Below are 13,833 nucleotides of genomic sequence, written 5' to 3'. Positions count from 1 at the left end.
GTCTCTTTGTCAAAGAAATCCGCTTCCATCAAATTACATCTTCATACAGTATTGTTGTTGACATATATAATGATCTCTTGGTTCTGCTCATTTCACTTAGCATCAGTTCATGTAGACCATTTATGAATTGAAGAAAGGCTCTTATTTTTATAAATTTGATTCAATTCCCTATACATTTGAGAAATGAGTCATTTATCAGAGAATCTTATTTAAAAAAGTATTTCCAGTGTCCTGTTTTCCTTCTAATTTTGACTGTATTTGGGGGTTGGGATTTTTTTGGCTTTTTTGCAAAAGTTTTTTAAATTTCATTTAATTAAAATTAACCATTATATTTCCCATAATCCTTTCTTGTTTAGTCATAAATTCTTCCCATGTCATGGCTCTTACATACTATGACATCATTCCCTTATAATTAAATTATTTACTGTTTTAACTTTATCCTGCCGTATGGTATAAGATGCTGGTCTATACCTAGTTTGTATCAAATTGCTCTCCATTTTTCCCAGCAATTTTGTGCATATGTCTTTAAACACTCCAGAGAGTTTAATTTAATTTGTATTTCCAATGAATTTGTAAAATTTGAATTAGTAAGACGACATCAGAGAGCATCCTAGGCAAAGAAATTAATATAAGCCAAAAGCAAAACAATGTGGCTGACATGAGTAGAAAATATAGTAAGAAGATCCATATCACTGGAGTGAAAAATCCAGATTGGAGAATAAAAATAAATAAATTTGAATATCCATCAATTTATTGATGTGATTATTAATAACCAATGGTTTGGGGAAATCCCCATTTTCAAGTCTTGGTTGCAAAAATGAAGTCTGGAAGGATTTCACTGATGAGATTGAACTGATTTTCTTAACAATCCCTTGTTCAGACTGCACCCAGATGGGAAAGCCATTGTGCTCTACTCAGGTTTGAATGAGATAAATTGTTTCAACAAACATTTATCCAATAAGAACGGAAGGGCAGAAAAGGCTTTAATTAAGATTCTGAAATGAAGAAACCAATTAATGCCTTTGATAGAACCAGGAGTGTTGAATAAGAAAGCCAAATAGTGGGAGAATATATGGAGGGAATAGGAGCTCAATTTTTGTTATGATCAATTTGAAGTGATATGAGATGTCTTCAGATTATCTTTTGTTTACTTTGCATTTCTCTCCTGTTGAATATAAGTTCTTCGTGAGTTGTGTACTGTTTCATTTTTGTTTCTGGGTTTCCTAGATCTAGTAGTATGCCATATATAGTAAATAGTATAATACATATTTGTAACTGTCTCTCTGTTAAAAGGTTCTAGTGCATTAATAGACTGTGCCTATGTACTACTGTTCTCTTGCCTCAACCCAACACTATCCTGCCTAATTTAGAATGCCTTGAAATATGCCTAAAAGTATGTTAAGACATTGGGTGAGGATTTGGATAACTTCCATTCTCATCCCAGCCATCTTATGCAAGGCTGTCTGAGTCCTTTTTATAAAGTTAAAGTATATATTTAAAGTATTAATCTTTACTCAGCCTGTCTTACAAACTGAATCTTAATCCAAATGCATGATTACCTTTTATACTCAAACGCTGTTCCACAAAAGTGATAACTGCTTGCAAGAAGTATATATGTGAGATCTGAGTGGGAGTCCCTATGTTTTGCACTAGGGAAAATACACAGGACTACCCAAAGGAGCTCAAAGTCTTTTCTTTGATTCAAAGGTATAATACCTTTATGTTCTTTATATTATTCAACAAACATGGATTAACTATCTACAGTTTCACCGTATCATCATTTCTGTGGATGTAGACTGCAGGGGAATTCAGTTGAATTTGTACTATATTATATCTTGAATGTTGTTCCTGTTTAATTGTTTTCTCAGTATCAGCTTGTTATTTGCTTTTTCCCAAATAAAAGTAGAATGTAGAATGAAAAAAAATTTCTAGGAATGTTTCAACTAGAAATTTCTAGCTTGTAAAATCATAAACTTCTAGGGTTAAAAGGAAACCTAGTGTATTCAACTCCTTCTTATATAGAAAGAAAGTAACTGAGGCCCAGAGAGGATTAGTTATTTTGACTATATCTGCCCAATTATTGAGTGACTCAGGTATTGGTCTAATATTCATATTCTGTGTCCCTCAAAGTTTATGAAGTACTTTGGTTATCTATTTCATGGGTTTGATGTGAGTAAAGTACACAGAAGAATTACCCTGATAGTAAAATACAGGCCTAGGATTTCAACCTAATTTTGATTGCCACTTACATTGCACTGGTTCTTTTCATGCAATACCAGATAAAGTAGCATTTTTATTATAGCTTTATAATACAGTATCTGAGGAACTGAAACTTTTATAAAAGGATGTATTTTTATACTACAAATTCGTAAGTGTACTAGGAAAATAATTTTGGGTTTCTTTCTGTTAAAAATTTCTTTCTTTAGGACAAAACGTGAGCAGGAAGTAGCTGAACTGAAGAAGGCTATTGAAGAAGAAACTAAGAACCATGAAGCACAAATCCAAGACATAAGGCAGAGACATGCTAATGCCCTAGAGGAACTCTCTGAACAACTTGAACAAGCTAAAAGGGTAAGTAAAAATTTCACTCACTTATGTGTGTTTCAAAAACAGTTCCCAAATTATATTTCTTTGTTCTCCTACATTAATTTTCATTTTTAAAATTATTTTTATATCACCAAAATTTTTCTAATATACCTCTTCTCCCAAAGAGCCATCCCATATATTTTTTTTTTAAAGAAAAAGAGGAAGAGGGGGAAAATCCAGCAAAACTAATGAATAAACTGACAAAAATCTAAATATGTATGTAATTTTCCACACCCTGAATCTACTGATTCTCGAAAGGAGTAGGGTAGGGTTGTCTTCTGCTATCTTTTTTTGAGGCATTATTTGTCTTTCATTATTTTTGCAACATTCACTTTTGATTCTTTGGTGGATCCTTCCTCTTACATTGGTATGTATTGTTTTTTTTTGGCTCTGCTTTCTCCACTTAAATAATGTCCATATAAGTCTTTCCATGCTTCTCTGTATTCACATTTGTTGTGTAATGTTTCATTATATTAATGTGTCACAATTTGTGTATGAGGTGAAACTTCAGTGTTTACTTTGACTAACATTTTAATATAAAAGAATTTTTTTCTCATTCAGCCACTTCCCTACTTACCTTCAATGCATTAATTTTGTTTGTACAGGAATTTTTCAATTTCATGGATTCAAAATTTTATCTTTTTGTAATTGCTTCTTTCTCTTGTTTGGTGAAGAATATGTTGCTTTATCCATAACTGTAAAAGGTATATGATATGCTTATCTTGTTTTCTTTCTGGTATTTAATGTCATGTGTCTGTTTTGAATTTCTTTTGCAATATGGTGTGAGATGTTGATGTAAATCTAATTCTGCCAAGATACTTTCCATTTTTCCCAGCTGTTTCTATAAAATAGGGAGTTTTTCCCTGAGTAATTCTTAGTTTTTACTTCATCTCAATAAATGTAGGATGAGGCTTTGACAAAGTAGCTATTCATTTATGCTAAAAACTCTCAAAGTGTAGGCATTTTTATGGTCATTTTCAGTGTGATAGTATCTAAAACCAAAGGTAATTATTATGTGCAGTGGACATAGACTAAATATTTTCCCAGTAAATACAGGAGTAAAACAAGCATGCCTAGTCTTCCTTATTGTTATTTGAGGTAGCTTTACAAATTCTAGCAATAGCAATATGACAACAGAAAAAAAATTTAAAATATATAGGCTTTTTTGCATGTCAGTATTTACTATATATATATTTTATTCTTTTGACTCTGTTTTCTATTTATTATCTTTTGTTTGACTAATTACACTTCCCCTTAGCTACCGCAGTAAGAAGGTACCATTTACAATTTAGTTCTTTTTTTTTATGACGTGACCTTTAAAATTAGAATTGTATATCCATTTTGAGCTTCATATGTTAAGTCTAACTCTAATATGCTAATGTTTCTTGTTTGTCTTCCTTCACACTGCCCTTTGGGAAGAATATTTAATGGGCTATTTGGACATCTCAGGTCTGTCCACAACAAGAGACAAAATTGCCAAAAAGATAATATGGTGGCATTTTCTAATCCTAGCCTTGTTTCTATGTATATGAATGTGTTTCTGTGTGTGCTTGCGTATATGTATTCAGTACACAATTTTAAGTACCTACTAAGTGTTCGGAATTCTTACGCTCTGAGATAAAAATTTTACAAATATGGGTGCCTATGTCTTTACATGTAGAAATAAACTGCTTATTCAAAGAAGAGTCTTCTTGGTGAAAGCAGCATGTTCTTTATACAGTGTTATAAAATTAGAAGTTTTTACTTCTATTTATTAAATAGTTTTTACTCATATGGGTTTTTTCTGTCTGTTAGTTCAAAGTAAATCTTGAAAAAAATAAGCAAGGTCTAGAGACTGATAACAAGGAGTTGGCCTGTGAAGTGAAGGTATTACAGCAAGTCAAAGCTGAATCTGAACACAAGAGAAAGAAACTGGATGCTCAAGTACAAGAACTTCATGCCAAGGTTACAGAAGGAGACAGGCTGCGGGTAGAACTTGCTGAAAAAGCAAATAAGCTCCAAGTAAGTTAAACCTTCATTCTTTAAACTCTCATCAGTGAAACACTAGCATTTTCTATTTTTTAACTAATGTAAAAATACTGTATTGTTATGTTGTATATTTGAAAAAGAGGTGTGAAGACTATCACAACTTATAAATACTGATATTTCGACACTTGAAAGACATTTCCTTCCTCTATAATATGAAATTTCTAAATCTTAAAAGCAGGTTGATATTAATGATGCCTACCTACCAACATGATTCTTGGCTCTGATTTCATTGTCATTACTTATAATAATTTCAGATCAGGGTCCCTCCACACCATGCATCCTGTGTCATTCTTTTTCATATTTTTATAAATCTTGCATGGGGAATTAATTTTAATATAGTAATTTTTGACATTTTTATCCTGCTTACTATTCTAAATTTGGACTTTTATTCTTGTTTACAGAATGAGTTGGATAATGTCTCAAGTCTCCTGGAAGAAGCAGAGAAAAAGGGCATTAAATTTGCCAAGGATGCAGCCAGTCTTGAGTCACAGTTACAGGATACACAGGTACATTTATGGGAACAAAAATCTCATTATAATTTCAAAGGAATGTCCTCATTAGCAGTAATTATGTTTTTTTTATTTTTTTGCCAAGAATTATGTGATCTGATTTTATAGCCATCATCTTATACATATAAAGATATGTTTTTTTGTGAAGTGACTTTCTTATTACTGAAATTTAGATTAATCTGTGGTAAATTATCCATATTATATAGCCTTGAAATGAGAACTTGAAAATTTTTCACATAATACAAAAAACAATATATAGCATATTAGAAATTAAGAAGGGCTTTGCTAAGACTTTTTAATATGGGTAAAAATAAAGTGGATAGTTGTCAGTTCTTGTTAATTTTTCTTGCATGTTGCTTGGAAATTTTATTTTAAATCTGTTACACATTCTGTAGGTCTCAGTTTGAGACAGAGAATGTTTGGTTCATTACAGATTTGTATATTAGAATTTTCTGAACTCAGAATGGTTCCACAATGGATTTTTGTCATAATTTTATTGACTTTTCTAACATAGGAGTTGCTTCAAGAAGAGACGCGCCAAAAGTTAAACCTCAGCAGTCGAATCAGGCAATTAGAGGAGGAGAAGAACAATCTTCAGGAGCAGCAGGAGGAAGAGGAGGAGGCCAGGAAAAGCCTGGAGAAACAAGTGCTGGGCTTGCATTCACAGGTGTGCTGTTCTTTCTTTTCTAAGGCAGTTATGTTATTGGTCTGGCTATTTAATACTTAAAATCAGTCATATAACAAGAGCCTGAATTATTTCAGCTCCATTCGAGACAGTTAATTAGGTTGTGCTAAATTAAGCACTTTTTTTTTTTTTTTTTTTTTTTTTTGACCTAGATTATTCTGGTACAATACTGGGTGTGTTTTAAATGAAGACATGAACTGTTTAAAATCATGTTTTTGTTAAAATTTGTAGGTTATTGACTATACACTGTCTTCCCCAAAATAAATAATAGATTTTGGCACTTGCCATTGAAATTTTGCTTACAGTTGATTTGTAATACAGTTAAACAAAAACAACCATTTTAAATTTAAATCTTAGCTCATAGACTCTTTAGAGTAAATATTTCCTCTTTATAATACCATGATTCTTCAGCTGTTGGTTAACATTTGAATTCTTTAATAACAACACCTCCTTTTTTTAAAAAAAAAAAATCTAGTTGGCCGATGCTAAGAAAAAGGTAGAAGATGATTTGGGAACAATTGAAAATTTGGAAGAGAGCAAGAAGAAATTGCTGAAAGACATGGAGGCTTTGAGCCAGCGCTTAGAGGAAAAGGCACTGGCTTATGATAAGCTTGAGAAAACTAAGACACGCTTACAGCAAGAGCTCGATGACTTAATGGTGGATCTAGATCATCAACGCCAGATTGTTTCCAACTTAGAGAAAAAGCAGAAGAAATTCGATCAAGTAGGCAATTTATTTTGTCTCCTTCTTAACTTGAGATCCAACAGAATGGATCTCATAATTCATTTGTCAACTTATTAGTTATGTAATAGTTGACTTTAAATAAAAGTATGCTTTAGGGGTAACCTTTTCAACATATTAATATGTTGCAGCTCTTGGCAGAAGAAAAGAATGTTTCTGCTCGATATGCAGAAGAGAGAGATCGGGCTGAAGCAGAAGCAAGAGAGAAAGAGACCAAAGCCTTGTCCTTGGCCCGAGCCCTGGAAGAAGCATTAGAAGCAAAGGAGGAATTTGAGAGGCAGAATAAGCAGCTGCGCACTGATATGGAAGACTTGATGAGCTCAAAGGATGATGTGGGAAAAAATGTAAGTTTCATATTTCTAAAATGATAGCACTATTTGGGGCCAAAAATCTCTCCCACCATTTCCTTCCCACTAAGAAAGAAAGGAAAACATGTATAGTTAAGCAAAATAAACTCCTGCACTGACCATGTTCATATATGTACAAAACATGTCACATTCTGACAGATGATGGAGCCATCATGCACACAGATATAAATACATAGCCATAGATATATCAGTATCCATCTCTCATCCATATCACCTCTGTCAGGAGATAGTATGTTACATCATGATCTGTCATTGTGTTGATTAGCATTCCTAACTTTTCCAAAGTTGTTACTGTTATTTTATAAATTTTGTTTCCTGGCTCTACTCATTTTATTCTTTTTCAATCAATTCATTCAAATCTTCCCAGATTTCTCTAAAAACCATTCTTTTCATCATTTCTCACTTTTCTTATTCCTTTCATGTATATACCATAACTTATACAGCTATTCCCCAATTGATGGCCTCCCTTCAGTTTTGAATTCTTTGTCACTACAAAAAGAGCTGCTATAAATATTTTTACATATATGTCTTTTCCTCTTTCTTTAATCTTTTTAAGAGCAAAAACCTACTAGTGATATCACTAGAACAAAGAATTTGCACAATTTAATTATTTTTAGCATATATTTCCATATTCCTTTCAGAATGGCTGAACCAGTTTACAGCTTAACCAGTAGTACATTATTGTACCTGTTTTCCCATAACCCTTTAGCATTTTGTCTTTTTCTTTTTTTTTAGCTTTGCCAATCTGGTAGGTGTGAGGTGAAATGCCAAAATTATTTTAATTTGCTTTTTTCTAATTGTTTGTGGTTTAAACCATTTTTATACTGTTACTGATATTCTGGATTTCTTCCTCTGAAAAATTGTCTTATCATATCTTTAGACTATTTATCAATTGGGGAATTAGTCTTAACACTTCGGATGCATTCTCTATATAACTTAGAAATGAGACTTTATCAAAGAAATTTTCTGGAAAGAATTTTTGCCCCATGTACCTGCTTTTCTTCTCATTTTAGCTGCATTACTTTTGTGCAAAAGCTTTTTAATTTTGTGTAATCATAGTTGTCTGTTGGTATCTTCTTTAATCTTCTGTCTTTTGTCTCATTATACAACTGTGTCTTATCTATAGTTATGACTAGCAATTTTTTCCTTGTTCTTCTAATTTATTTACAGCATCATCCTTTGTATCTAAATTATGTGCACATTTGGCATTTATATTGGTGTATGATGTTAGATTTTGATCTGTGGATTGTTTTGCAGTTTTCCCAGTGGTTTTTGTTGAATAGTGAGTTCTTCTACCAATAACTGGAATAATAATCCTACACAGTGATTTGTTTTAACAAACGTTAAACTACCATGCTCATTTGCTTTTATGTATTATACACTGTATTGTGCACCTAATGTGTTCACTGATCAACCTTTCTCTTTAATATCTAATTATTTTGATGCTTTCTATTCCTTAGCATAGTTAAGTTCTAATACTTATAAGGTAGAATACTTATGGTGTGGATGTTGGACTTTTGAGCATGATTTTTTAAGGAATGGAAATTTTAAAAAAAGAGATTCAGGAATAATTTAGTTTGAGTCGTAAGGATTCATAAACTTAATTTAAAATTTTTTTGATACCTTTTTTTCAGTACAATTGAATTCCTTTGTTATCTTGTGTATTTTATTCATTTAGAAATACTGTTCTGAGAAGGCATATACTAGCTAGACTAAGCTAAGCTTTCTTAGCTTAACTTAGAAGACTAAGAAGCCTTTTTAAAAAAGGCCTAGACTAAGAAGCCTTCTAAAAAAGATGCTAGAAATTTATGATAAATAGTTAGGCTTTTGGTGTAAAACAGGTCTTGATTATTTTTGGTGAATCCTGAACTAAAGTTGATGTAGCTGAGAACTTTGCCTTACATTTTACAGGAAAAATTAGGCAATTTGCCATGAGTTCTCTTTTTTCCTCTCTTTTTCATTTTATATCATTCATATGCCTTTTACTACTATCTCCCCTTTCATTCTTTTCTCATACAATGAAGTATCCTTAACCCCTCTACCTGCCTCAATGATCTCATTCCATCCTATCTCCTTCAATAGATTTTTTTCCTCTGTGGTCCCCACTCTTATCACATTTTCAATTACTACCTAACAAACATGCTCATGTCTCCCCCATCCTAAAAAACTCCTTACATGATTCTTCTAACACTACTATCACCTATATCTCTTCTGCCCTTTATAGCTAAAATCCTTGAAAGGGTTGTCTATAATAGATGCCTCCACTTTTTCTCCTCTCACTCTCTTTTTAACAAAAAGTCTAGCTTCCAACCTCAAAATTCCATCAGAACTGCTCTCTTCAAAGTCACTGGTGATCTCCTAGTTGCCAAATCCATTTCTTTGCAATCTTTTATGCTATTGATCACCCTTTTATTCTTGATATCCTGTTCTCTCTAGTTTTTTGGGATACCATTTTCTCAAGATTCTTCTATATGATTGATTTTTCTTTGATGAATCCTCTTCTTAATAGCATCTTGTAACCATAGGTGTCCATTATGGTTCTGTCCTTGACTCTCTTCTCCCTTTACCATACTTCACTTGGTAATCTTATCAGTCCATTCTGACTATTCTCAGATCTTCCTATCTTGCCTAACCTTTCTGCTGATCTTATATACTTCAACTGTCTTCCTGGATTAAGATGGTGGATAGTGATGAGCTGAGGATGACTTCTAGGTTACAAGTCTAAAGGATTGGATGCATGATGTTGCCCAGGAATAAGGAAAGTAGCAGCAGGGTAGGATTTGGGAGGAAAGATAAATGAGTTTTGTTTTGAACACATTGACTTTTTTTTTTAATAGCTTTTTATTGATAGAACATATGCATGGGTAATTTTTCAGCGTTGACCCTTGCAATCACTTTTGTTCCAACTTTTTCCTTCCGTCCTTCTACCCCCTCCCCTGGATGGCAGGTAGTCTACATATTAGTAACATATTAAATATGTTCTACGTAATAGTAACATATTAAAGTATATCTTAAATATAACATATTGTACCTATTTATATAGTTCTCTTGTTGCACAAGAAAAATCAGATTTAGAAAGGTCAAAATAACCTGGGAAGAAAAACAAAAATGTAAGCAGTCCACACTCATTTCCTAGTGTTCTTTCACTGGGTGTAGCTGGTTCTGTTCATCACTGATCAATTGGAACTGAATTGGATCCTCTCATTGTCGAAGATAGCCACTTCCATCAGAATTGATCCTCATATAGTATTGTTGTTGAAGTGTATAATGATTTCCTGGTTCTGCTCATTTCACTTAGCATCAATTCATGTACGTCTCTCCAAGCCTCTCTGTACTCATCCAGCTGGTCATTTCTTACAGAACAATAATATTCCATAACATTCATATACTACAATTTACTCAGCCACTCTCCAATTGATGGGCATCCATTAAATTTCGAGGTTCTAGCCAGTATGAAAATGACTGCCACAAAGATTTTTGCACATACAGGTCCCTTTCCCTTCTTTAGTATCTCTTTGGGGTATAAGCCCAGTAGTAACACTGCTGGATCAAAGGGTATGCAGTTTGACAACTTTTTGAGTATAGTTCCAAATTGTTCTCCAGAATAGTTGGATCCGTTCACGACTCCCCCAACAATGTATCAGTGTCCCAGTTTTCCCACATCCCCTCCAACATTCATCATTATCTTTTCCTGTCATCTCAGCCAATCTGACAGGTGTGTAGTGGTATCTAAGAGCTTGAATACACTGACTTTAAGGTGTCTGCTAGACTCATTTATCTTTCCTCCTAAACTGTATCCTGCTGCTACCTAAGTGTCATCCTCACCTCTTCACTATCTCCCACCCCCCATATCCAATCTGTTGTGAAGACCTCTTGATTTCACCTTTGCAACATCTTTCAACTATTCCCCTTTCTCTCTGATGCTGCCACTATGTGAGGAAAGGCCCTCATTGCCTCCTGCCTGTATTAGCTATTAGCTTGTTAGTGGGTCTGCCTGCCTCAAGTCTCTCCTCACTTTAATCACCAAACTACATTCAGCTACCAGAGTGGTTTTCCTAAAATATACTTTCAGTCATGTCCCTATTGACTCAACCAAAACCCTATTGCATTTCCCTATTGTCTTAAGGTTCAAATAAAAAAAAATCCTGTTTGGCATTCAAAGTCCTTCATAATCTAGAGTGCTCCCCCCTTTCCAGTATCTTCCAGTCTTTTCACCATATACTCTTCATTTCAGTGACATGGGACTTCTGGTTATTCCATGAAAAACATCCTCCATCTCTTAACTCTGGGCATTTTCTCTAATTGTGCCCCATACTTAGAATACTCTCACTCCTCATTTCTGTCTTCTGACTTCTCTGGTTTCTTTTTTTCTTTTTCTTTTTTGCTGAGGCAATTGGGCTTAAGTGATTTGCCCAGGGTCACACAGCTGGGAAGTGTTAAGTGTCTGAGGTCACATTTGAACTCGGGTCCTCCTGATTACAGAGTTGGTGCCCCAGCCACTGTGCCACCTAGCTGCCCCTCAGGTTTCTTTTAAGTCTCATCTCATTTTACATCTTATAGATCATCCAAAAGAAGCCTTTTCCAACCCCTCTTAATTCTAGTACCTTCTTTCTATTAATTATTTCCTATTGATTCTGTATATAAGATATTGTTTGTATATATTTGTTTGCTTCTTGTCTCTTCCATTAGACTCTGGGTTCCTTGAGGAATTTTGTCTTCTGCCTTTTCTTTGTGTCCTTAACACTTAGCACAATTCCTGGTACATAGTAGAAGTTTAGTAAATGTTTATCAACTGACTACAGAGAGAATTCTAAGTAGAAATAACATCCTATAAAGAGGCATTCCAAAACAAAATATATTTAACATCAAGAGATAGTATGTAAACAAATAAGTACACAAAGAAAGGAAAGACTGCTGATAAATCAGGGGTTCAAGAAAGGCTTCACTTAGGTGGTATCTGCAGGTAAGGAGAAGCTTCTCTCCAGATATATAGGTACACACATATACAGTGGCAGGGAGATGGGTGATGGATTGTCAAGGATAGAACAGAACAAGTGAGCCAGGGGGAGTAACATGGAATAAATCTAGGAAGGTAGACTGGAACCAAGTTCTGAAATTAGTTCTTTGTTGATTCAGTGAGCTCTCTAGCCCTTTCTATCTCTAAATCTCTGATTTTGTGACTTCTCGTGGCATAGGTCCATGAACTTGAAAAATCCAAACGGGCTTTGGAACAGCAAGTTGAAGAAATGAAGACACAGTTGGAGGAACTGGAAGATGAACTTCAGGCTACAGAAGATGCTAAACTTCGTCTGGAAGTCAATATGCAAGCCATGAAATCCCAGTTTGAAAGAGATTTGCAGACTAGAGATGAACAGAATGAAGAGAAAAAGAGGTTACTGATTAAACAGGTAGGCCATAGAAAATCCCTCCAAGGCTAATTTCATTTCTGAGATCAGTCCTGAGACAGTATATAAAGAAAGAAATACACAGAAAATAATTTGAGAAAGGAAAGACTACTGACAAATCAGGGTTTCAAGAAAGGCTTCATTTAGGAGGTGGTATCTGCAGATAAGGAGAGGCTCCTCTCCAGGTACACAGATACATGCATATGCAGTGGTAGAAATATATCTATTCCCATTCCATCTACCCAGTTGATGAGAATCATTATAAAATATGAAAGAAACCATGCTCTGTTTATATATTAACCAAGTATAAACCCATGTCAGGTGCGTGAACTTGAGGCAGAATTGGAGGATGAGCGTAAACAAAGGGCTCTTGCAGTTGCTTCCAAGAAGAAAATGGAAATGGATCTGAAGGACCTTGAGGCACAGATAGAGACGGCAAATAAGGCAAGGGATGAAGTGATCAAACAGCTTCGAAAACTTCAGGTATGTGAGGCCCTGCCATCCACTGGCCAGTGCTCCTTTTGGTTAGGGCGTCATCCTCTTAGGCATGTGTATACCATGGCCCAGCAGATCGAGCAACTGGCTGGGAGTTGGTCTGCTTTGGGCGCACATCCATTGTAGTAAACACTACCATTTGTAAGACAAAGTGCTCACACTTTGCCCCTCCATGGGCTCAGTTTCCTTCTTTCTTTTTTATTTTTTTTTTTTATTTTTCATACTTAAAACTTTTCATTGACAGAACCCATGCCAGGGTAATTTTTTACAACATTATCCCTTGCACTCACTTCTATTCCAATTTTTTCCCTCCCTCCCTCAACCCCCTCCCCCAGATGGCAAGCAGTTCTATACATGTTAAATATGTCACAGTGTATCCTAGATACAATATATGTGTGCAGAACTGAACAGTTCTCTTATTGCACAGGAAGAATTGGATTCAAAAGGTAAAAATAACCCGGGAAGAAAAACAAAAATGCATATACTTTACATTCATTTCCCAGTGTTCTTTCTTTGGGTGTAGCTGCTTCTGTCCATCATTGATCAATTGAGTTTCCTTCTTTCTAAAGTAAAGATAATTATAGCACCTACTTCACAGAGTTATTAAAGGATTTAAATGAGATAATGTGCATAAAAGTTCTTTATGAACATTGTTTATGTATTAGTTGACCATTATCATTATTATTAATTATATACATATAATAATTATCTTTAGTTCATTAGTTCATTAAAGAGAGAAACTGTGCCCTTGCCATATAATGTCTGCCCACATTAAAAATGGAGACCAGGCAAATTACTTGGTACAAAACAAATTTCATACCTGTTTAGATCATGAATTTCTACATAATATATAACGTTCTCATTCCCAGTCGAAGGTACAGCAAACAAAACTGGAAATAAAGCTATCCAACTTGTGGGGCCCCTGGCATTTCTTTATAACCAGACTTTTAGGCTTTTGATATAATTCTGATAGAAGTGGGCCAGCAAAAAGCAATTAATAATCCAAAAAGGAATA

The 13,833-nt window shown here is 34.3% G+C and overlaps 1 protein-coding gene across 8 annotated transcripts in view; it reads left to right on the top strand.

Annotated features, from left to right (window-relative positions):
• The window catches only part of MYH10 (myosin heavy chain 10), a 192,231-nt gene that overhangs the window by 166,165 nt on the left and 12,233 nt on the right, over positions 1 to 13,833 (top strand). For all 8 annotated transcript variants that reach the window (XM_031965494.1, XM_031965495.1, XM_031965500.1 and 5 more), the window contains 8 exons: positions 2,427 to 2,571; positions 4,381 to 4,587; positions 5,016 to 5,120; positions 5,638 to 5,790; positions 6,284 to 6,532; positions 6,682 to 6,894; positions 12,114 to 12,326; positions 12,645 to 12,806. In XM_031965494.1, coding sequence (XP_031821354.1) covers positions 2,427 to 2,571; positions 4,381 to 4,587; positions 5,016 to 5,120; positions 5,638 to 5,790; positions 6,284 to 6,532; positions 6,682 to 6,894; positions 12,114 to 12,326; positions 12,645 to 12,806 — 1,447 coding nt within the window. The remainder of the gene's footprint in view (positions 1 to 2,426; positions 2,572 to 4,380; positions 4,588 to 5,015; positions 5,121 to 5,637; positions 5,791 to 6,283; positions 6,533 to 6,681; positions 6,895 to 12,113; positions 12,327 to 12,644; positions 12,807 to 13,833) is intronic.

The sequence above is a fragment of the Sarcophilus harrisii genome, chromosome 4, assembly GCF_902635505.1.
Source record: "Sarcophilus harrisii chromosome 4, mSarHar1.11, whole genome shotgun sequence".
NCBI classification, from domain to species: Eukaryota; Metazoa; Chordata; class Mammalia; order Dasyuromorphia; family Dasyuridae; genus Sarcophilus; species Sarcophilus harrisii.
The sequence above is the reverse complement of the archived record's forward strand: the minus strand, read 5'-3'. Positions and strand labels throughout refer to the sequence as shown.